The 24144-nt window shown below is 47.1% G+C and overlaps 1 protein-coding gene across 1 annotated transcript in view; it reads right to left on the reverse strand.

Moving 5' to 3' along the window:
- Positions 1–5987: 5987 nt before the first annotated feature.
- LOC125939697 (xaa-Arg dipeptidase-like) overlaps positions 5988–24144 on the reverse strand; it is a 57945-nt gene continuing 39788 nt past the window's right edge. The window contains exons 3-8 of the mRNA XM_049671513.1: positions 22253–22398; positions 20674–20823; positions 16999–17137; positions 11481–11724; positions 8390–8406; positions 5988–7027 (exon numbers count right to left, since the gene is read on the reverse strand). Of these exons, the coding sequence (XP_049527470.1) occupies positions 6705–7027; positions 8390–8406; positions 11481–11724; positions 16999–17137; positions 20674–20823; positions 22253–22398 (1019 nt within the window). The 3' untranslated portion in view covers positions 5988–6704. The remainder of the gene's footprint in view (positions 7028–8389; positions 8407–11480; positions 11725–16998; positions 17138–20673; positions 20824–22252; positions 22399–24144) is intronic.

Here is a 24144-nt window from a genome sequence, read left to right on the forward strand (position 1 = left end):
ACGAATGTGCAACCTTCCTGAAATTCGTGAATTTGCTAAAGCGGGGGAGGCTTTCCTTCAAGGTGGTGCATTGTCGATTTATTTTCTATTCCTGGGATGTTCATTCGTCACAAGGCATGATGAGCTTCCAAAGAGGATGGTTAATATCTGGACCCAGAAAGTGATGTTACTCGTGGCGGGTGAGTGATTATGAAGGAGACTCTTCATAAGTTCGCACCCGCCGCGGCGACCTGTACTGTCTACGGCGTTGCGCTTCTGGGATCGAAGTCGGGGGTTCAATCCTGGCTGCGGCGTCCACATTTAGGTAGGGTGAATTTCAAAAACGCTCATGTACTTAGATTTAAGCGCACGTTAAAAGAAACACAGCGTGTCAAAACTATTCCTAAGTCCCCCACTGTGGCGTGCCTTATAATCACATTGTGGTTATTGCAGTTAAAACAAAAAAAAATTCATAACCTCCTAAAGTAAAGCTCATAAAGGCCTTGCCACCTTACCTTGGTATCCTGTACCGTCAGCGGCTGAAGGAGGAGGCTTCTTTGTCGAACTACTCTGACACGGCAGTGATTACAGAAGACAAGTCCCAGCAAGTGAAACGTCTTATGACCTTCCTACGAATTCAAGTCGAAGCGGGGGAGGAAGGCGGTCTCAGCCAAAGCAGCTCATCTGCAAGTCCGCGGTATCATCAACGTAGATCGCGACCTAAGGAGCTAAACTCGCTATCTGCAGCGGCTCTATCAACTAAAGTAAGATCGCCGTACATGCGTCCCTGCCTTCTGTGCAATGCATCGAACCGTACAGTTCAGAAATGCACACGTCGCTCACTTCAGAAGAGAAACGCAGCAAGCTTCAGGCGCGCAGGCGTTGCTTCTGCTGCGCCAAACACAACCACGGCGCCAGTGAATGACGAGGGGTCAGAAATTTGAAATGTGCCCACTGTGCTAGACGGCACTTGACGTCGCTGTGCAACGCATGTACTCCGAGTCAAAACCAATCAAAGTGTATGGGCAACGCGTCTGCGCTTTCCGAGCAATGTGCAAGCGGGCCGCAATTCGTCCACACAACTTCGAGCAACATCCGTGTCTGCATGAGTGACACCGGACTCATGCCCGTATTCCTGCAGATGGTCAGAGCTTGGGCTGTCGCATCAGCAAGGTCAATTTTGCTGCGGTTCCTTCTAGACAGGGGCAGTACGCACACTTTAGTTTGGAAGGACGTTGCTCGAGCACTTCATTGTCGCGCCTCGCCGCCCGACCCGCGGGAGTTGGAAGGCATGACGTCACGACACCCTCGTCGGATAGCCAGCCGGCCGGCCGCGGTCATGCAAAGCGCGCCGACACCGCCATCACGAGCATGGATTCGAGTTCTGGTGCCTCTACCAGCGATGAGTGCACGTCTGAAGACGAGGTCCATTCCAACTTGGCGAGAAGTATTACCGCTTACGGTTACGAGCCTTCCGCGTCAAGCGACGAAAAAGAGCAGGCGGCCGTGGAAGTGCCGGTCAGGCTTTCGCGAACCGTAACGCGAAGATTTCGCTCTGCACCAGACACTTGTGCAAGCATTATTTGTCATTTCCTCTGTAAACTTGATTTTTCAAGAGCGCACGCAGGTGAGGCAGCTGCGGGGTTCTTCAGCACTGCGTGGATGACTGAATAGTAGTTTATGCCGTCGGAGTGAGCAACTGCTGTGAGGTATCAGTAGCTCCGAGACTCTCACGTCCACTTCGCCAGCCGAGCGACAGATGGCAGCACCTGTCTGGCGTTCTGCCCAGTTTTTTCTGCTTTTAGCCAGTGGAGAAGCAGAGCTGTGTGTGTGTCTGATCTCGTGAGTCGCGCTCGCTAGCCTTGTATTGTTTTACTATGCTTTGCCAACATTTGAAAGACATTACTGCCTTCGTGCCCAGCCTCGGGCATCTCGTCCCAGCCTCGCCCTCACACTGCTCAAGAAGGCTGCAAGTGAACGAAAACAGTACCGATATCTTTTCGCCTCCTGTTTTCCAACGCGCCACTGATCATTTCTGTCTTGCGTTTTCGTGAGAAGACCGATGGCACAGCGTCAGCCTTTAAGCATTGCCTTTTGAGCGGCATGCCGAGGCTTTTCAGCGCAGCCGGGCCGGTCACATAATCATCCTCGACGAAGTGGTCCGCGCAAATGAAGTCATTTTTAGAGGTCTCCAGGCTGTGCGTGATTGCTGACAGGTTGGTATGCAAAGTTTACGCACCTTCTCGTCTCTGGGAAACGTGTGCGGCGGCGTGTCACGACCGACGATGCTGTTATAGCAGCAATGTCTGGGCATTTCCTTCCCCCGCGACGAACGCGTCAATACCAAGTGACGACCGCGGGAAGGCGCATGTAAGACGCTCCACATGCGTTGAGCGCCGACGGGGATAATGTTTTGGGCGGACCACGTGCGAAGATCGCCGAGAGGGCTTAAACAAACGCTGCAAGGTACCGACACCACCGGAAACACTGCGACGGCTGTGGCCGACCTTGGCCGCACGCGCGGGTGGGTGTTATGACGTCACATTTCAGCTTCTGCCGGCGGCCGCTTGGAGGCAAGGTGCAACAGAAAATCGCAAAAAAAAAAGATGTTTCTCGTTCTTTTTCTCAAAGCAGCTTGTTGTATTCGTCATTTTCAACAGTTCAATTTTTGTTCTGACGCAAAAAACCATCCACCAACTTTTGTGTCCGTATCCCTTTAAGAGTAGAACGCGATAGCGTTATCGGGACCCGTTCGTATCGCAGCGCGCGGCTGTAGGTCTGGTAGAAATGCTGGAAAATGGGTTTGTGTTTGAGTTTCCTCGTAGCAGAAGTAGGTTTTCTCGTACAATCAAATTAAAATCGGACGCCGATTGGTAAACAGTCCGACGGCGAATCCGAGATCGAATGGTAAAGTCGTACTTTACCATTTTCCTGATGAATTTCACTGTGAGAAATTCAATTTTTGTTCACCAAAACCTTGCACCACGTGGAGGGCCTGCGCAGTCGGGGTGGTCGGGGATGATTTTCTCCGCCACCCGCATCGCACGCCGGTTGCGGACGCCAGATTTTCTGCGACACGGGGCCCTTAACGCTGTCGCGTTAAAACATTCGCGTTAAAACATTCAAGGTCACGAAGAATGGCTCCTGCTGAACAAGAGTAAAACATCTTCGCAAAAAAGAACGAGTCATTATCAGAATTTTCACCCCTGCGACATTCACGAAAATGTTCGCAGCAGTGCAGTCAGTTTCTATAACCTGAACTTACAGATCGCACGGGCGTCGTAGGTTGCATGTCTGTGCTTCAAATTTACGAGCACCAGAAGAAAACGATTATAGAATTTCCCAGAGACCCTGCTTTGTACAGTATTGTTTTTGCCAAAATTCATTGTTGCACTGGAACAACTCCAGGACTCGCGAGCGAACTCTGCTCTTTTTTAATGCGTGAGAATTTTTTGGCAGGCACCCCAGCATGTCACGCGAAAAGTGCAATGCCTTGCATATGTACAAAATACGTAATTAGCGAAGTTAAGACATTTAACCATTATAATAGCATAAATGTAGGTGATTGATAGCTTTATAGCAACAAGAAACAATTACAAAATTGATCAGTGAGAATACCCTAGGGATGGATATGGCAAAACAGAAAACGCATGGGAAAGCTTGTAGTTGTGCTGGGCCTACTTAAAATTTGTGGTTGGGTGAACTTCAAATTTGAGAGTGGGACAACATAAATTTGGTGGGTGGGCCAACTTAAAGTTTTGTGTGAGGCAACTGAAATTTGGGGGTGGGTCAACCTGAGCTTGTAGGTGGGCCAAGTTTGGTAGTGAGCCAACTAGAAATTGGGGTGGGCCAAATTGGGTTTGGGGTGGGACAACTTAAATTTGGGGGTGGGCTAACTTAAAAGTTAGACATGGGCCAACTTTTAATTTGGGTTGGCCAATTTGATTTTAGAAGTGGACCAACCTGAAGTTTGGACTGAAATTTGGGGATGGGCCAATTTGAAATTTGCAAGTCGGACAACGTAAAATTTAGGGGTGGGCCAACTTAAACTTTGGATGTGGGCCAACTTAAAATTTGGACATGGGCTAACTTAAATTTGGAGGTGGGTAACATGAAAGTTAGGTGTGGCCCAACCTAAACTTAGGGGGAGCCAGCCTGAAATTTTCGGGTGGATCAACTTGAAATTTGGGGGTGGGCCAACTGAAATTTGCTGGTATGCTTACACATATTTAGACAACTCAAGTGGAGTTTCTGCATACTTTTGTTTCCAGGGACCCCCCCCCCCCCCAATCAACTTCATCACTGTTGTGAAGAGATAGTTCGACATCCTTAATCACAGCCTTACTGGAGTATATGCGTGCTATTTGCCCATGTGATCCACTCAGGCTGTGCCATAACATTGCATGTGATAGCTTAACTGCAAAATGTCCATCTCTAAGCACAACGGTAGCCGACTACTGGGGTTGCAAAATGAATTCTGCAGCTACATAACTAAGCTTCAAGATTGTTCAGATGCCGCTGGTTTTGGAAACTTCAGAGAGGAAGCATGCACTTCTTGCTTGTGACTATATACAAAGGCCACAAGGGAGACACTCCAGTTTCTGCTGAGAAGAGGCGTCAACTATATCCTCATGAGGAAATTTAGCGCTGATCCCATTGACAGAGTGTTCAGTAAACTGATGGTATATCTGCGGAAAAAAGACATGCTGAATTCAAGAGCCATAACAGCAGATTAGGATCCCATTGTATAGAAAAGGCACTGCTGTTTTTTAAAACACATAGTCTAGAGGAACACTACGAACCAGTGGCTTCATCGACTCCTCGAGATTACATTTTTTGCGAGAACATCCTCCGACTCCACCGTTAGCTGCTGGTTATTATGACTATGGTGAAAGTGGCTATATTCCTGTGCTCATTCATGATCTGGTGTGAAACTTGCGTCATGCTCACAACGATGAAAACAACAACTTGTAGCGCAGCACCCATAGTAGCGCTTATGACATGCTGAAGTGAAGTATCAGTTGTGGATAGCTTTACAAACCAATTACCTAAGAATTAATTAGTATATTAAATATATTACCCCAACATTTCAGGGATACAACCTTCAGCGTGATCAAAAGGCACTGAACTTCCTTATCAGAAGCCGCAGCTCGTACGTGGCGCTGCCGGAAACAATTGGGACGCGTTTTGGAGGGCTGTCAAACATCTCCCACGAACAAAAATCATTTTTGCAGGGAAAGCCTTGGAGTTAGCTGCAGAGCCATATTTGGGGAATTCACTTCTCGTAGACTGCCCGGTGGGTGTCGACAAGGGTCGCGCCGAGCTGTCCGCACGTGTCATCTCTGAAAAGCTTCGAATTATCCTTGTCCACTGCACAATAAAATTAAATTCAGTCATGTGGTTTTATTCACAACCAATGCAAAAGTACTTAGGGCTGTAAACGACATTCCTGCCACTGTCATAACCACATAAATCCAACAGACAACGAAGTCGAGGAAAGCATCAGGGAAATTAGGTGTAGTTGAAATTGGAATGTAGAAAATAATGAAGAAAAGGGTAATGAAAGTGGACGAAAAGATAACTTGTCGCCGGCGGGAGCCGAACCCGCAACCTCCGCATTACGCGTGCGTTGCACTACCAATTGTGCTACGACGACGGCCATCAATTCGTCCACTAACTTGGGTATTTATGTTTACTAGATCTAGCCCTAGGAGTGTTAGCCAGCGCCAACATAAATACCCAAGTTAGTGGACGAATTGATGGCCGTCGCCGTAGCACAATTTGTAGTGACACGCTCGCGTAATGCGGAAGTTGCGGGTTCAGCTCCCGCCGGCGACAAGTTATCTTTTCGTCCACTTTCATTTCCCTTTTCTTCATTATTTTCTACATTCCAATTTCAACTACACTTAATTTCCCCGATGCTTTCCTTGGCTTCGTTGTCTGTTGGCTTTATGTGGTTATGACTAATAAAATCGAGCCCCTCGGTTCCCATTCTTCTTTCGTATCCATGCCACTGTAAGTTTTACGACACTGGCTTAACGTTAATTACAAGCAGTATTGCTTTATTTATGTGTAATGACCTTTGCATTTAGAGTGCGTTTCGTAACCCTCGTTCTTTACTAAAATGGTTTTATCCATGTATTTACACCTGTGAGCAAAAAAAATTATACAGACAGTGCATCATTCCTGACCGATAAGTGCGCTTCCTATACTAATCACCTGAAGTTGCAGAAAAACGGAAATATACATCGCTTTGCGCGTTTTTATAGCTGCGACTTCACAGTACACGGCTGTCAAATTTTCGTTAAGCGTTAGGAGCAGCGTTTAGCAACATATGCCCCACGTTTACGCCAGTGCGCTGAGGCTCTCTCGAGTAAACGCATCAGTGCCTGCCGCAGGCTCGACGTGGCCCCGGAGAGTAGCGGCGATAGGCAGCAACAACCGTCCGTGCGCAAGTCGTAGCACGCATGGGCTACAGTCCGACTGCGACAAGACTGACTGAATTGTCAATCCGTTTCATGGACGAGCATCACGTGGCCCAGTGCCACTGAATGACTCCGCACACAAGACCTTCTGGGGACGAGCTTCTACGGTGGTGCAATTCGTTGGTTCCTCAGCCACGGTGTCACGATTGTCGGCGAATTAAACCAGCTGATCGGCCCGTTGCGCGAGTCCAGCTGAAGCGGTAACGCCAAAACGCTTGCGCAGCGGCTAAAACTCTCATTTCAGGACAGCGCAGATTGCAGTTCCTCTTCCGAGGGTAGTTGTAGAGCGGCAAACTCCCGCTTCACTTCGCGCAGAAGCTCGGCGTCCGTGAGCAGATCGAGCGCCGTCAGAGCCAAAACCTTGGCCACCCTCAGCGTGGGCGGCTGGGAGTCTGCGGCCTGGGCTACGTAGGCGAAAGCTCGCATGTGGTTCGCCGATCCATTCGTGGCGGGAACACCGAACAGCGGGTGGATGGCAGGCACCCGGTACGATACGTTGCCGCAGTCCGTGGCACCTCCCAAGGGCGGCAGGTTCTCCACGACGTCGTCCAGGAAGGACACGCCTATATTGTGAGGAACAGGGCACAATGGTGTTTAAAAGGGGTATTCTGGCACGATATAGATAGATAGATAGATAGATAGATAGATAGATAGATAGATAGATAGATAGATAGATAGATAGATAGATAGATAGATAGATAGATAGATAGATAGATAGATAGATAGATAGATAGATAGATAGATAGATAGATAGATAGATAGATAGATAGATAGATAGATAGATAGATAGATAGATAGATAGATAGATAGATAGATAGATAGATAGATAGATAGATAGATAGATAGATAGATAGATAGATATTTCCCCTTCCCGATGTACCCAATGTGGTGAAAATAAAATCAACCCAACTAATCTCAACGTCGCCGTAAGTCGAAATACATGCAAGCTATATTTACTTCCCTACTGAATAGATGTATTCCCATCTCTTCAGCCTCTCTTTATTCCATATTTTGGGGCTCCTTTTCTAGCTCGATTTGGCAGCTTGCACCACGACGCGAGGACTCAATAATTATTTTCAGAATGCTTTTTTTTCAAATTTCGATGGTGGTATAAACCTTAACCGCATGCAATGTAACTCGACCTCTGATATTGTTTCGCACCCGGGTGTAGTGTCGATGTTGCTGAACCTCAAAGCTAAATCATCTCCAGGACCAGCCAACATACCGAACGCTTTTCTGCGCAAATATGCTGAAGCGTTAGCCCCTTTTCTTGTTATCTTTCGTTCCTCGTTATCTTCGGCTAATCTTCCTACAGACTGGCTAACTGCCCGTGTCGTTCCCATACCAAGAAAAGGCGACAAAACCCTAATAACCAGTTATCGTCCGATATCATTAACTTCATCATGTTGCAAGTTAATCGAACATATTATAGCTAATGAAATAACCAAATTCCTAAGCGACAACAACGTACTGCCTCCTCATCAGCATGGTTTCCGGAAGGGTATGTCTCCACTGTGACACAATTAACCACAATTATTCACTACTTTGCAAGTGCTCTTGACAAGTCAAGCCAAATTGACGTAATATTTTTAGAATTTAAGTAAGCGTTTGACCTTGTTCCTCACCTCAAACTTATAGAAAAACTACAGTCGATAGACCTTCCAGCCTATATTATTAACTGAGTGGCGGCTTATCTGTCTAATCGCAAGCAATTTGTTTCAATTGATAATTACTCTTCTAACGAACTTTCAGTAACCTCTGTAGTACCTCAAGGTAGTGTGCTAGGACCTTTACTATTTCTAATATACATAAACGACATCGTTAACGAAATTTCTCATCCTGTTCAAGTTAGACTATTTGCTGACGATTGTGTGTTGTTTAACGAGCTTACTTGCCACGAAAATCAATTAATGCTTAACTCTGACCTTCAAAACATTCTTTCCTGGTGCAGTCGTTGAGGCATGGAATTGAACAGAGAAAAAACTGTTTACATGTCCATAACAAAAAAAAAAATGTCGTTTGTCTATAACCTCGGCTCTGAGCCGCTGACCAAAGTGAGCCAATAGAAATATCTAGGAACAGCAATAACCAGTGACCTCAGCTGGAATAGCCACATTTCTAACGTATGTAACTCGTCTTTCAGGAAACTTTGTCTCCTCAGGCACAAACTAAAGCACGCTCCCTCTTGTACTAGATTACACTTCACTCATCCGACCGAAACTTCAATATGCATGCATTGTATGGGATCCCTATAAGAAAATAACAGTAACGCTTTAGGGATTATCCAACGTGAAGCTATCAGGTTAATTTTTTCTAAATACAGACTAAGTGACTCTCCTACTAGCCTAATGAGTCAACATAATATCCAAACGCTACAGCTACGTAGGAAAATACAAAGACTGAAATTTCTTTTTTTTTTTAATGCTTAAAAACAACTGTTTGTCCCTCCACCCACAGGCTTATGTTAAACCACTTGCAGCGCGTCTAACACTGCATCGTCACTGTTGATTCTTTAACACCTTATAACACCCGAACTCTTTAAGTTTTCCTTCTTCCCGCGCACTGTAACAGATTGGAACAGCCTGTCATTATCACAATTGATAAGCACCGATTCTATTGAACGCATGTGTCTTTAATGTTAACGGTATTGCTATGTCGGTAAGCCTGCTTACTGTTTTCTTTTTCTTTTTTTACACGTGAATTTTGTTTGATACATTCCACATCTTCCTTATTCTATTATTTTCAGTATTTTGCAGCGGTCGCTGGTTCATCAATTTCTGGTACTTGTTGATTTTTTCCCTCTCGCGAGAATGGTTCCAAGTGCTCATATATGCGTATTGCCTTTATTCCTGATGCCTTAAACTTCGTGTGATACTGTTGTAATGTTTGTCAAGTAGTACTCCTTCAGTGTACCGTCTAATAACCTTATTTGTTCGTCGCTTTCACTTTTTTCTGATCATTACATATGTTGCATTGCTTTTGTATTTATTTTTCGCGTGTGCATGTATATATATATATATATATATATATATATATATATATATATATACGTGTAATGTACATATTTATGTATTTTGCCCCTCCTGCTTGGGCCCCCATTTGGGCCTGCAGTATTGTATAAATAAAAATAAATAAAACACTAAAACCTTGCTCGACGCGACGACACCACACCTTCGCTGAGAGAGCATACCGCGTGGAACCTTCTCCGGGATGTAAAACCATTTGTGTAAATCAAGCGCTGAACCGGCACTCAGGGCACATCGGAGGCCACAGCTCTGGATCCAAAATAAAAATTTGCCGACGATTACGATACTCCCTAATGCCAAATTTAAGCGCAGCTTAAAACACTTTCATTTCGAGATATTGGCTGGCGCGGACGATCTGTCTCGTGCGGCACATTGCAAACGGAGCGACGGGTGGCGCAACTGCCTCGCTAATCGGGGGAACGCGAGGGAGTGCGTAGGTGACGCGTGGGTGCGATTCACAGCAGTCGCCGCAGACAGACCGCCACTTATGCAGCCCTTTGTTTCCATATATAGCGTCGGCGGACGCGCCTGCTGCATGTCATCGCTGAACAGACGACGGTGCGCTACTCAGCCGCCATCTCGTGGTGGTCGTCGCCGCAGAGCACGTCTTGTGTGGCACTCCTCCTCTGCTTTCCACCTCATGGTTCGGCTGCACCTTTTCCCTACGCTTTCGTCCTCGCGCTCTCTTCGCTATCGCCGTCTTTCATCCCCCGCTGCGCTACGCGTTCGCTCTTTCATCCTTCACTGTGCTCGTTCGCTCAGTTACGCCGAGGGACGACGCCGGCACGAAGCACAGGAACAGGCGCCTAAAAGCTGAGCTCTAAAAAAGAGGGTCCCCGTGATTTGAAAGGAATTAGAGTGGCCTACCTTTCGTTCGAACTTCTCGTTGGTAGTAACTGACGTTATGCTGCACTCAGGGGGTGAAAAAGAAAAATGCTTCCCAGAAACAACTTAGATAATTCCAGCGGAAGCAAAAATACCATGAGTGCCGGAGGAAAGAGCGAAAATCGCTTCCTGATTGCGATGGACAAGCCGAAAGGAAGAGGGCAAGGTGCTCGTCGCACGCACAATTGCTGACCGCGAAATTTCATTTCGGGTTGTACGTCCGCGAGAACTACAGTCAGCCTCTCAACGAAACAATGGTAGCGCGGCCGGCAAGAGCGAAATGAATTATTACAACGACTCGACGACAACCATAACGCTGTCGACAGCACAACAGCTCAAACGTTTCTCATTAAGCTGGTTGGTGATGGATCCTATGAAGTCAACAGTGCGCACGTAGACAAGGGTCATATGCGGGAAGAAGACAACGCTCGCCCTAATAAGGTGCTCAAATGCGTCGCATAGCCGGTATGACGATGACAACTGTGAAAGACATCAGGGCCGCGATTTTGTAGCGATGACTTATGACTTATTCTATACTAGTCTTATCGTCCACCGCTCACGGCCGGCTGATCCCGTTGATAACGCGAGCGGACCGTCGCTCTGACCACTGGCAAAGCGCGATAAGCGCGAAAAGGCATTATTACCGAAAAGGCATCGCTACAAAATACCGGCCCAGTACAGCTGGTCAAAGCCCCCAGAACTTTGAGAAATACATTTTATCAGCGTGAAAATTCATCTTGTTTTCAGTAGACCAGCTCCCTCTAAATTTCAACTCCTTACGAATTGACTGATTGATTGATGACCTGATTGATTTCAGTACACCAGCTACATCTAAATTTCCGCTCCTTACGGACTGATGATTGATTGATTTACTGATTGTGGATGGGATATGCTAATAACTAGTAGAGTACGTCGCCGTCTTTTTCACAACGTTAAATTACCAAAGGAATAAATGGTGATGATAGGTGAAGGGAAACACTTAAGCTACTTTCACTTCGCTGCCAAACGCGGGACAAGCGCTTGCAGTTTGGCACAAAACGCGGAGCAGTAACTTGCAACTCAACGCAATCAGCTATACCCAACACTGCACGACGAGACATCGTACCGAAAGCGTGGGCGTGCTTCCGGTAGGTTTCTGCAATGGCTGGCGTTGTGCACGACGTTCATGTACGGCAACCTCTTCTCCATGTCCAGGGAGCAGCCTGTGGCGTCGGCCGCCGCGCGGAAGCAGGCCTCCACCTTCCGCAGGAGCTGGGCCAGTTCCTCGGTACTCGCAGCCCGGACGCTGAAGCGCATCTCCGTCTCCTCGGGGATCACGTTCGGGGACTTGCCGCCTTCAGTGATGACGCCTGCGTGGCCGATAGTGTATCTGTACACCTTCTATGGTTTTCTTTGGACAGCTGAATGCACGAAGACAAACCTCCACAATTATGCATAAAGAGGCATTTATAGAAAACGTCTATAGACTGCTTCTGAATTAAACCCCCAGAAGCGACTGTTTATATGAACCGTATCAAACGTTCGAGAATATGTGAGAAAAAACCTACAGAATAATTTTGACAACATTTGACGAAATTTTCTACAGGCACTAATCAACAAAGGTCAACGGCCAGTAGTCCTGACTGTCTGTACACTGTATAGTTATTTATCAGAGACGATATATGGTCACGCTGCCGTGACGGTGAAGAATAAGACACTGCCAAAGGCTTCACTTAAAATGCTAGCTTTTTATTGGGCCTACTTGTGCCTAGAAAAACAAGTAACACTCAAAGAACAATGAAGCAGCAAGCATGATCGCTGACGGTCGAAGTATGATCTGCGAGTCAGGCGTGTCCGCTGTTTCTACATGGCTCATCGTACATTCTCGCGTAACTGTTGGTGCTCGCATACCTTCTAGAATATATACCCCTGTCAGCGTCGTGTATGCAATATGATTAGGCGAGATTCTCTTGCACCCATCTAGCTCCTAAACCCCTTCTTTTTTACCTCAATAAATGTTCGTCTTCTTCTTCTTCTTCTGGCAATAGAATTGGCCACAACGTTCGGGAATATTCCGATACATGCAGACTGGAGCCGAGCGGTAACAGTTGTCGCCAGGTGAAAAACGGTCGCCAGAAAAAGTATAAACAATGTGCGCGTGTTAGTATAGACAATAGTCAATAAAAGTGTAAGGTCATAAGTCCATAGACTGTCTGCATGTAGAAGAGTATTCTATGGACTTTATAAGAACGTCTATGGACATATGTGTAATAAGTTTTCTCAGAGACTTCTAGCTCAAGCTATCAGGCACTCTGCTTCAAAACTGGGACCGCCATCTGCAAGGACTCTTCTTAACTTTTAAATCAATTTTGCCTTTAGACACTGGCCGAACCACACGACTGTGTAGATTTTAACTGGATCAACCATTCGGCAACATACTTGATAACTAAAAATTAATCCCAATTTAATCAAAGTTATTCAAAATTACACGGAATTCTTCCACCATGGCTTGCCTCATAATCAGTTCTTGGCACTTAAGTGCCAGAATTTTTTTTTTAATTATGGGGTTTTACGTGCCAAAACCAGTTCTGATTATGAGGCACGCCATAGTGGGGACTCCGGAATTTTAAACCACCTGGGGTTCTTTAACTGTGCACCTAAATCTAAGTACACGGGTGTTTTCGCATTTCGCCCCCATCGAAATGCGGCCGCCATGGCCGGGATTCGATCCCGCGACCTCGTGCTCAGCAGCCCAACACCATAGCCACTGAGCTACCACGGCGGGTGCCAGAATTTAATTGTGAATATTCTCAAATCGACCGTCCATCGCCAATTCCCTGGTGTGCGATGTCGGCTGAATGTCGGCGATTGGCCATCACGGATGGCCAATCGGTGCACAATAGGTGAGCTCTCCTTCCTCGGGACACGTGGCGCACATCTCTCGTTCCTGGTTGGTTCCCGCAACACACGAAGTATTTAATTTTTTTTTACTGCGCTGCAAGGAATACAGAACAATTAACGCGAGTTCTAGGCTGGCCGAACGAGTTTTCGTTAGTCAGGGCAAACAGTGCAAACGACGATATGCGAGACATATCCTGTTGGTTTATCTTTTGTTCCGTTGTCTGCTCTGGCCATTGTGTTGACCGTGTGCAACGTGCATAGATTTTTCGACGTCATAACAAGCAACCACGGGAATGTTTTTTTAAGGGGCCATGACCCCAAATTTTCGACCATGAGTTGTCCATTGTCTATTAAATCGTACGAGTTCCACAGTAAGCTGGCAAAGTTTCAGCACAATTGGCGAGGTAGCTTATTTGTATTTGAAGTTTTTTGAGGCAAGGGTCTTCGTTGCTGACTTCCTACGGGTTTGGCTTAAGTGGAATCTGGCTATCAGTGTATAACCTCTTAACAAAACGGTCAACTTAAAATGAAATTCTGTAAATTATGGGGCATTACGTACCAAATCTAAGATATGATTATGAGGCACGCCGGAGTGGGAGATTCCGGATTAACTATGACCACCTGGAAATATTTAACATGCACCCAATGCATGGCACACGGGCGCTTTTGCATTCTGCCTCCATCGAAATGCGGCCGCCGTGGCCTGGATTTCATCCCGCGACCTCACGCTTAGCAGTGCAATGCCATAGCCTATAGACTATACGAAGACGATGGGAAGACGATACAACGCGACGATATGAAGCGCGTTCTGCCTAGCATTAAGGAAGGCAAAAACTAGGAAGGAGCATCGCGCAACGCAATTGAAACCGAGTCAGTAGTCCCAACACCTGATCATGCCGCGGTAAGCTTTATCGTCTTCCACCGCCGCGCTAGCCACGCTCAGCGCCTGCTCTTCCGAAATGACAACGGGTGCGACTGCAACGTGCGGCTGCCGCACTCGTGTTTGAGCCGCACACGTATCGGCAGAACATGCGAACAGAGTAGTTGTCAAAGCACACGAACAAGTGCGTATCGATTAAAACCTACCTCGAACCACGCACACTTGACCGAGTCCGCCAAGCATTAACATCTATTCGGCCTACTTTGTGAGGGAGAAAAATAAAAGGGCCAAGACTAAGGTGAGTGTGCTTGCTAAGGCTGGTTGGTGAAAGTGAGTGTTCCAAATGCGCGGTATACGCGTGGTTTCGTTTTCGAATACGCGTATCGGCGGTCAGCCAGTGACAGTTCGTGCAGGCATCCTCTGGTTTGTGCTGTTTTCTTCCTAGAGAGTGAAATATTTTCCGGCACCATGCAATGACAAAGCCCTAGCTGCGCCGTTCGGCGCCATCGCGTGCGGTGCAAGAGACCGGCACAGAGCGCACGATGTTTCTGAACGTGGTGTTTGGGCTAGTTGGTACATAGTCATTCTAGATGTTATGGCGAGGAGACGAATCATTCTAGATGTTATGGCGAGGAGACGAAGACACTTGAAATGCACACAGCAAGCACCACGTTCATGTGGCGTTGTGATGGGCATTTCATGTGTTTTCGCGTACTCGTCTTTTTCGCGCCATAGCACCTAGGTTTCGGGATGTGCACTCATGAGCAAAAGTATACGGACCGCAGGGTCGCCGAAAAAAACTGAATTTCTTCGTAATTGACACACATAAACTGAAAATGACGAGTACACTGGAAAGTTCGCAATGCCAAGTTTAGACTGTAGTCCTTAATTTCAAGTTTCATTCGCAGGCAGTTGAAAAAATCGTCTTTTTCGTGCAGTCCCTGGTCCGTATACTTTCGCTCACGGGTGTACACCTTGTAATCACATAAGTCGTCCCAAAATGTAGGTCGCTGCTTGATGGGATACGCTTAGAGACAACGACTTCAAATGGAAATTTTGGGTTAAAATAAGTGCTGAAAACCCAGTCTTTTTTTAGATCATACTGGCCCATCTACTCTCCGTTACAATAATAAACTGAGAGTAGTTGGGCGACCATGTCACGGCCCTTTTAAATGTACGAATCTCAATGAAATCTGTTTCGTGCATTCTGCTGGCCACTATTGGTTACGTGTACTCAACAGTACTTTTCCGCAAATTAATTTAAAACATTAGCGTGCGCCATTCTCCCTTTCTGCCCTCGATAGCATAATTCCTACTAGCCCTTTGTGTTCTCATGCGGACATCTTGCAAAGCAGCCGTAGTGCACAATTTACTTATTTCAGAAAGTGTAAAAGTTTCCGAAGCGCCAACGTACGTAATCTTCAACACGTCAACTTGTCCGCCCACAGAGCTGTGCGACGCAAGAGCGTCTCAAATGCAGCGTATTTATTAGGGGAGTACAGTGCCTCAAGTTGCCGCTACCAATGCTTGTTCCCACGATTCATGTCTGCTTTAACGTTTTAGGAGAGCTACGTGGTCCTCAATGAGGTCGCGGTTTCGATTTGAATTGCGTAAGCGTTTTTATGGTTACCCAACAAGAAATCTGTCCGTCAGTCCTACGCGTATCGCTTTCAACCTTTCAAGATAGAGCTACCAGCAATGTTTTACCACGAAAGTTGCTCACACTTTGTCTTGCATTATTTACAAACTTATTCCTCGGACTTTGGAGTATGACAGCCCACAAACAAATATCATGAAACAAAACACCGGCAGCGTATACGTTTTATGGTAAATATTCTGAAACTAAATATTAAAAGTGTGAAACAAAAAATTGACAGCCACTTTAGCATACGCCAAAGATGGTGAAGGCCGAAGAAATACGTAGAATCTCCCATCGTGTGTGACTCTCGCTCAGCCGTCACTAACTTCAGCAAAGGCCGTATTTCTCCTCAAGCTCTTCGTATCCTCCGCCAGGCACCACACTCTAAAGAAAGCATGATCTCCCTGACATGGATCCCGGCCCACGCGGGCACTGTCCACCCACACCTCCCCAACCTCAACGAGGTCACCCACTCCATTGCGCGAGGACTAGTCAACCGCGCCGGAGACACTGGAGACGAGTTGGACACCAGGGACACTCTGACTACTTACAACGATCTCGTTAAGGCATTTTACCTTAGTCGCCGAACCTTCCCCCCACCTCACCCCAAGTTCAGCCGGGCGCAGGCTACCACCCTGCGTCTGCTACAAACAAATACGTACCCTTCACCCGCCCGCCTCCACCTTATATTCCCTGAAGTTTACAATACCCCCAACTGCCGGTGCTGTGGCACTCACCCGGCTACGCTTCCGCATATGCTGTGGGAGTGCCCAGCACAGTACACACACATTAACACCACGACCCTCTCGTCGAGGTTGCGTGAGGCTCTGCGGAGCTCCGCCCTCGACGACCAAACCTGGGCGACCCAGCACGCCCGTGAGGCGGCGGCGAGGCAAGCCCTCGACGTCCCCTCATGGGAGGCTTAGGCCCGGCCATCTTAAAGTGCTGGTTCCGCAATAAATGTTTATTCCTCCTCCTCCCTGAGGAGCATCTACGTATTTTTTTTCTCTTTCTTTCTTCATTTTCACATACACTTGTTGTGCAAGGCGACCTGTTCCGCACGACAGAAGATGCAGGGATATCAAGAATAATCCCTTCGCCTTTACGCGCCGCCTTTTCACATAACTGGCAATGCAGGAAAATAAATGTCGCGTGCGGTTTACAAGACATTGAGTAAACGCTCGTTTCTATGGTCGAAGTGCATGAGCCAGGCACTGTACGCACCGTGAATCCTGGCGGTTGGCTTCAGCTGCATTCGAAGGAGGCTGACATTGACGTACGAAGCGACGGCAGCGTCCAGGGCGCTTAGTCCGTCCCATGGCGATCCTGCGTGGGCTGCTTTACCTTTGAAGCGGATTACCAGCTGTGGCAGGTTATAAAGAAAATTAAACAGCTCAGGACATTTTGGCTATCTGAAGCTTCTTCAGCTCGGGCCAATCTCTGACCTCACGATTCGGATGCACAGAAAACGGGGGAAAAAACGGAGGACGCTTAGGCTTCGCCTATAAGAGTGGAACGCGATAACATTCAGAGATCCCTGAATGCTTGTCAGGCTTCCCGGCAACTACAGCTTTCTTTTTTCTCCACCTTCGCATCTGCCGTTTTACGCTGGACGGGACGGACGGACGGACGGACGGACGGCGTCCCCTTTGAAACGGGGTGGTGGGTTGCGCCATGCAATAGGCTCTTGTTATTATTTTGCCAAATGTCCTACCTTTATTTTTGAGAAACACACAAATACAAAGAATTCTAGGCATCACCCTTTTTGAACCATTACTGGGAACTCTGTTTCTGAACGTCTCCGTTGTTTGTGGTCTCCCTACTTTTCTGCCACCAAACCTCCAACAGCCTCTTACTAATCTGTACAGCTGACATGTTTACTTTACCCGTGCTATCCCTGAACCCAAGGACTTCAAGGAGGTTAGAGGAGCCTAGACTTGCAGCTGGGTAGATTTCTTCACATTCCAATAAAACATGTTCCACCGTTTCTCTAGCTTTACCACAGCAAGCACATGCGGCTCCGTCCTTGGTGTACTTCGCTTTATAACTGCGCGTTCTAAGGCATCCTGATCTCGCTTCGAAAAGTAAGGAGCTTCCCTTTGAGTTGTCATAAATTGTTTCTTTCCTGATTTCCCTTTTTCCTTTGAGGTAGTTAGTCATAGCAGGTTTCTTTCCCATTGCTGCCACCCATAACCTTGTCTCAGCCTCTCTCACTTTGCGTTTGACGTTCTTTGTTGCCGTGTTGCTGGCCATACCGGTCGCATATTTGCTGGTAAGCTTCCTGGTTCTTTTCCTCCACTGTGAGTCAATGTTTTGCCTGTACAGATACCTGAATACTCTTGCACCCCATCTACTTTCTTCCATTTTCCTCAGTCGTTCTTCAAAATCAATTTTACTCTGAGCCTCCCTTGCTTCAAAATCTGTCCGGCCCATATCACCCGGCACAGCTTCATTAGTAGTCTTCCCGTGGGCGCCCAACGCGAGGCGCCCCACTGACCTTTGGTTGCCATCGAGTCCTGATTGTACTCCTGACTTCAAGCAAACAACCGCATTTCCAAATGTAAGCCCTGGAACCATTAACGCTGCCGAGGAGGCGAGCCCCATCTGGATGGTGTTTCTGCAAGTAACCTACCCGGGCGCGCCGCTGTATAAAGATAGAAACGCTAGAAAAGGGGTTTGCGTTTGAGTTTCCTCGTAACAGAATTGTGTTTTCTCGTATATTCAAATTACAATCCGATGTAATCATGCCTGTAGGTTGTGGTTAAGTCGTACTTCAAGCTTTTCCTGACGTATCTTACTTTGAGAAATTCAATTATTTCACTAACGCCTCTGCGCCATGCGGAGAGCGTGGCCGGGGTGGTTCGGGATAGATTTTCTCCGCCATGGACGCCGGCGCTTACACCGACATCGACGCCGGATTTTCTGCGACACGGACCCCTTTAAGCTGTCGCGTTAAAAGGATCTTGTTGAGCAATCACCGCACTGATTCGAGCGAGATTTGTCGCACTTAAAGAAGCTCTTATTCTTACGAATAATTGTCGCAAAATAATAATTTAGGCAGTTACGTACATCTCTATTCAACATATTAAGAACAATACTTCTTGGAATTATTGAAACTAACTTTGCAACTCCCGACCACTATCCTCAACATAACCGGGTTTCACGATTTTGTGAGCCGATACTGATAAATGTGTGTTCACTTTTTTATGAACACACATTGGGTGTGAGACCGCAGCCGCGGTCACCGGAGCTGTATTGACAGATGCGAACACCTGAGTGAGCTAATTCCATGGCAGTAGATGAGTCATCAGCATGCGGTCCTGCGGTGTTCACAAATCCTAAGATATTACTTGCCGAAAGCTCGATTTGATTGATGAGGCACGCCGTATTGAGGGACTCAGGAACAATTTTTAACACTTCGCGTTCTTTTCATCATCAGCCTATTAATACGATATTGTTAAGGGCCCCGCGTCGCAGAAAATCCGGCGTCGGCGTTAAGCCATCGGCGTCTCGCGGAAATAATCATGCCCAACCACATCATCCCGAACCACCCCGACCGCACAGGCCCTCCGCGTGGCGCCAGGCGTTAGTGAACAAAAATTGAATTCCTCCAAGTAAAATTCCTCAGAAAAATCGTAAAGTACGACTTAACCACAACCTACACATGTGATAGCGTCGGATTGTAATTTGAATATACGAGAAAAAAGCCTGATAAGCAGCCAGGAATCTTTGAATGCTATAGCGTTCCACTCTTAAAGGCGCAGCTTAAGCGTCCTCCAATTCTGGTGGTGTTTCGCTGTACTTTGGTTCTAGGCAACACTGAGGGGAATGTTGAAAACCGAGCCATTCTAAATTTTGATCGGGCCCCATGTCGCAGAAAATACGGTGTTGGCGTCAACGGCGTCCAATAGCACTATCACGTTCCACTCTTAAAGGCGAAGCTTTTTTTTTTCCTTTTTTTTTCCTTTCGCCCCCATCGAAAGTCGACCCCCGTGGCCGGGCTCGAACCTGCGGCCTCGAGCTCAGCAGCATAACACCATAGCCACTCGTATAGCCAGGCGAGTGGCTCAAGTACACTTTAAAGATCCGTACATGGCGCAAATTAGTCCGGAGTCCTTAGGGGAGAGGGGGGGGGGGTAATTCTGTAAGAGTCTATCTAATGGACTATCCACTTCGGCTGTCACGATTGGCTCCTGCGGCACGCGCGAGAAGAAGCCAGCTAGTCTCCCTCTCGCGCGTGCGGCTGGAACCACAGGACGACAGACGAAGTGGACAGTCCACTAGGTGGACTCTTACAGAACACCCCCCCCCCCCTCCCTTGCACTATGGTGTACTTGATAATCAGATCGTGGTTTTGACGCATAAACTAGGTAGGTAAAAACTTTATTTTTTTTTTTGTCTGGCAAAACCCCAGAATTATTTTAGAATGATAGTAGTCTACTGGACCAGTTGGTGTAACACATCGTAAATGTAAGAGCGGTTTTACGGCAGGGGTGAAGAATGGCTTGACAGGACAGACGCTGACTTACAACTGATGTTTATTGCAGATCACGGAAGCTGGGCAGATTTTCGCACACTCAGCCACGTGCGTTTGCGTAGTTTTTATAGCGCTCACGGATAATAAACAAATAGGCTTTCTGAACTGTTAAATTTCTGGTCTTTAGACATATCTGATATCAAAGGTTTATATCGTTAGCGCTGTTGGCCCCGTACGACTACGCCTTGTGATGTGTTTGACTGCACATGCGCGAATCACTGCTTTCGCGAACAAAACTTTCCAATAAACATCAGTTGTAAGTGAGTGTCTGTCCTGTCAAGCCTTCCTTCACCCCTGCCATAAAACCGCTCATACTTTAACAATAATTTAGAGTGCACGCGGACGCTGGCGCGCGCACCTACTTGCTGTGTAGCCGCGAAGCCGATCATCAGGACGTCATCTGGACATGGGTGCGCCATGAGCGCCGCGTCGACTCCTTGCAGGGCGCCCTTTCGTATCAGCAGCTCCTTACCGCAATGGTTTTCCTCCGCAGGCGTGCCCAGTACAACCACCTGTAGGTAGCGTGTTAAAAGAGGCAAGACTCAGACAGTGTCAACTTGCCTTGAAAGGTCCAACTACTGAAAGTTACGGCTCCTGTCTCTTGCCAACGATAGCACTTATTCGACTTATAAAGAGGCACGAAAAGCAAATATGCGTTTCGGTTACATATTAGTAAACTGCGCTTCAGAATACGTAAAAGGTAATTACCGTGAGTGGTAGCATCGTATACTAGCAAATAAGAAAAAAAAAGACGAAACCATAGATGCCCATTTCAAGTTTTTGCATCAGTTTCCACTGACATCAACTTTAACAGCACCTCCTTAATTCTTTGTAATTAGTTGTTTCTAGATGAAAACAATGACATTGTATTCTAAAACGACAAAGAAATAAATATAGCAAGCTTCCGGAACTTTTTCTGCGACGAGAACTTCCCAAATACAAGATGATACATTGAAATCTTTGACCTCACGCTGACGTGCTGGCACTCAAGTTTGGCCGCCAAATTCGAAATAGAGGAGAGTGGCCTTAATATTATCCTGTAGTAATCAAGATGGTTCAGTGTAATAATTCTAAACAGAACTTGTAAGTAATATTTCATCAATCCAACTTCATTAGTATTTCTATTTAGTGTGCCGTTAAAGGGACACTGGAGAGCAACGCTATGTTAGTTAGCCTGATGAAGTATTTTTAAGGGACTCTGTCTAGATTTATTCAGTAAAATTGGTGCAAGAGAAGTACGGAGAAAATGAAGGAGAGCATTGCTCTTTTTGAAGTTCGCACTCGAACCACCGACCCGATACGTTAATATAATACCACTGATTTCGAAGTTCGGGTGGCTTTTTGCTTAGACTACTGTTTCTAAAAAAAATCCTATAGATTTAATCTTTGGTAAACACAAGTGGCTCGACACTTTGCAACGCAATACTTTACAACGACCACAAGCGATGCCGTATAGTGTAAACCGCTACTTCACCACAATAACGGTTTCAGACTTTGCCAGGACAAACGATTCTGTACGTTGCCGACAATCATCTACCACGGCAAAAGGCGGTTCCATAGTTTGCAAACCAATACTGCGTTTCCACTCATTGCAATCAGTACTCAGTGCCACGGCAAGCACTTATATGTACTTTGTGAGCACTTTTTTTTTTGCCAGGCAACATGCGGTTTCCTGTACTTTGCCAGTACAAAATGTTCCCGTGCTTTGCCGCACATTATTTGACACAGCAGATAATTCCGTACTTTCTAAACAAAACAAATATGTTGCCACGACAACGAGCGGCCACACGCTCACAGGCAATATATTCCATGAAAAAACATGCACTTCTTTACTTCACCACCCGTACTTAACGCGACAACCCGCAGTTTCGTGCTTTGCCAAAAACAAATGGTTCCATACATTGCGCAAATTGTTTGCTTCGACGACAAGCGTTTTCATACTTTGCCGCGAATGTCCCGGTGGTTCTTCATGGCCTCGCTCACAGCCAGTGCAGCGCCCACGGAGGCCTCGGCGATCAGGTTGTGGCCGCAAGCGTGGCCGATATCGGGCAGTGCGTCATACTCGCACAGCAAGGTCACGCAAGGCCCTGCGTACAGATAAGATGGCATAAAAACCTATGACAAAACGAGAGAGGGCACTCAGTGCAGTGGGTCATCGTATTCAACGATAACACTCACGATTATATTGTTCGTCTGCACCTATTGAACTGGTTTGTTTGCTTCTATTTGTTCAGTGAGTATACTGCCAGCCTCTTATCGATAGCTTAGTAGGCGATAGCTCAGTCGATAACAAGCAACAATGTGGCAAATACGCATTGCTCGTGATGTCGGATCACCAACTCAAGATAAGAGAAAATCGACGTTGCTGAACAGATAAGGTAAAACAAAATGGAGGACGCTTAAGCTTCGCCTTTAAAGTGGAACGCGATAGCATTCAAAGATCCCTGGCTGCTTATCAGGCTTCACAGCAACTGCAGATTTTTTTTTTCAACTTTATACAACTTCGGCTCCGTGTGAGGGTGCCGTAAAATCCCTATATAGTAATAGCACCGCCATCTACTCACTCATCCGCCGTCTCTTGTCCTAAAACGCTTGCTTTTTTCTTGACTTTTTGCTTGCGAAAGCAAGTTGATGGTGGCGCCCCGCGAAAGCCCTCGTTAAAGCTTTCAGGCCGGGCACGCGTCACCGCCGCCGCCGGCGGCTACGCAGGGGGACTTTCGACATGGCTCTGGGGCGGGAAATATATATATATATATATATATATATATATATATATATAAAGTGTACGCGCGCGCTATCATCGTCCAATCGGAGATACAGGAGAGAGAGAAGTGGCGTTGTTCAAAGGATGGCGGTACTTTTCCGAAGGTATAGAGAGGAATAAGGAGGAAATAAACTTTATTGAACTTTAGGCTGCCGTAGAGTTACTGTATATGCTACCAAAGGTATATACAGTAACTCTAGGCTGCCGAGGAGGCGAGCGCCATCTGGATGGCATTTTTGCAAGCAGCAAACCGCGGCGCGGCGCTGTATGAGTGGTAGAAATGCGGGCAAAGGGGCTTGTGTTTGAGTTTCCGCGTAAGATAATTATGTTTTCTAGCATATTCAAATTACAATCGTACGCTATCACGTATGTTGGTTGCGGTTACGTCGTACTTTACAATTTTTCTGACGCATTTTACTTTGAGAAATTCAATTAATTCGCCAGCGCCCCTGCGCCACGCGGGGGGCCTGCGTGGTCGTAGTGGTTCGGGATGATTGTCTTTGCCGCGGACGCCGATACCGACGCCGGATTTTCTACGGCATGAGCCTTTAACGCTGTCGTGTTAAAATGAGGAACCCTTCCCCTACCCGAAAATGGGGGTAAGTGAAGCTTGTCCGTTTCTTCGGTGTTCCTAGGAACAAATTGCACTGACGAGTACCACGTTGTGCTAGAACCACAGCCGGTCCTACGCACTACAACTGGCTCCGAAATTCCGGTTGAGAAGCTCGCGTTGAAACGTGGCCGTCGCCCCGGGGAAGTTGACGCTAGCTTTGCCGAGCCGTGCACCACCGAGGTCGGGTTCCTGGAGGGCAAGACGACGCTGACGTTCGGCATCAACATCGCGCTCCCGCAACTCGGGTTTGGCGGCTCTTCGCTGACGTTTGGCCTCAACATCGCGCTCCCGCAACTCGGGGTCCGCGGCTCTTCGTTGATGTTTCGCCTGGGCTTCGGAAGCCCTCACGCTAGAATCCGCACGACGACGACGAGCCCTTTCCCGAGCGAGTTCGCGGCGACGCTGCTGAAACGCATGCAGCCTGCTCCTCGGCGGAACGTACCACGCGCAGCCTTC

The sequence above is a fragment of the Dermacentor silvarum genome, chromosome 7 (assembly GCF_013339745.2).
Source record: "Dermacentor silvarum isolate Dsil-2018 chromosome 7, BIME_Dsil_1.4, whole genome shotgun sequence".
NCBI classification, from domain to species: Eukaryota; Metazoa; Arthropoda; class Arachnida; order Ixodida; family Ixodidae; genus Dermacentor; species Dermacentor silvarum.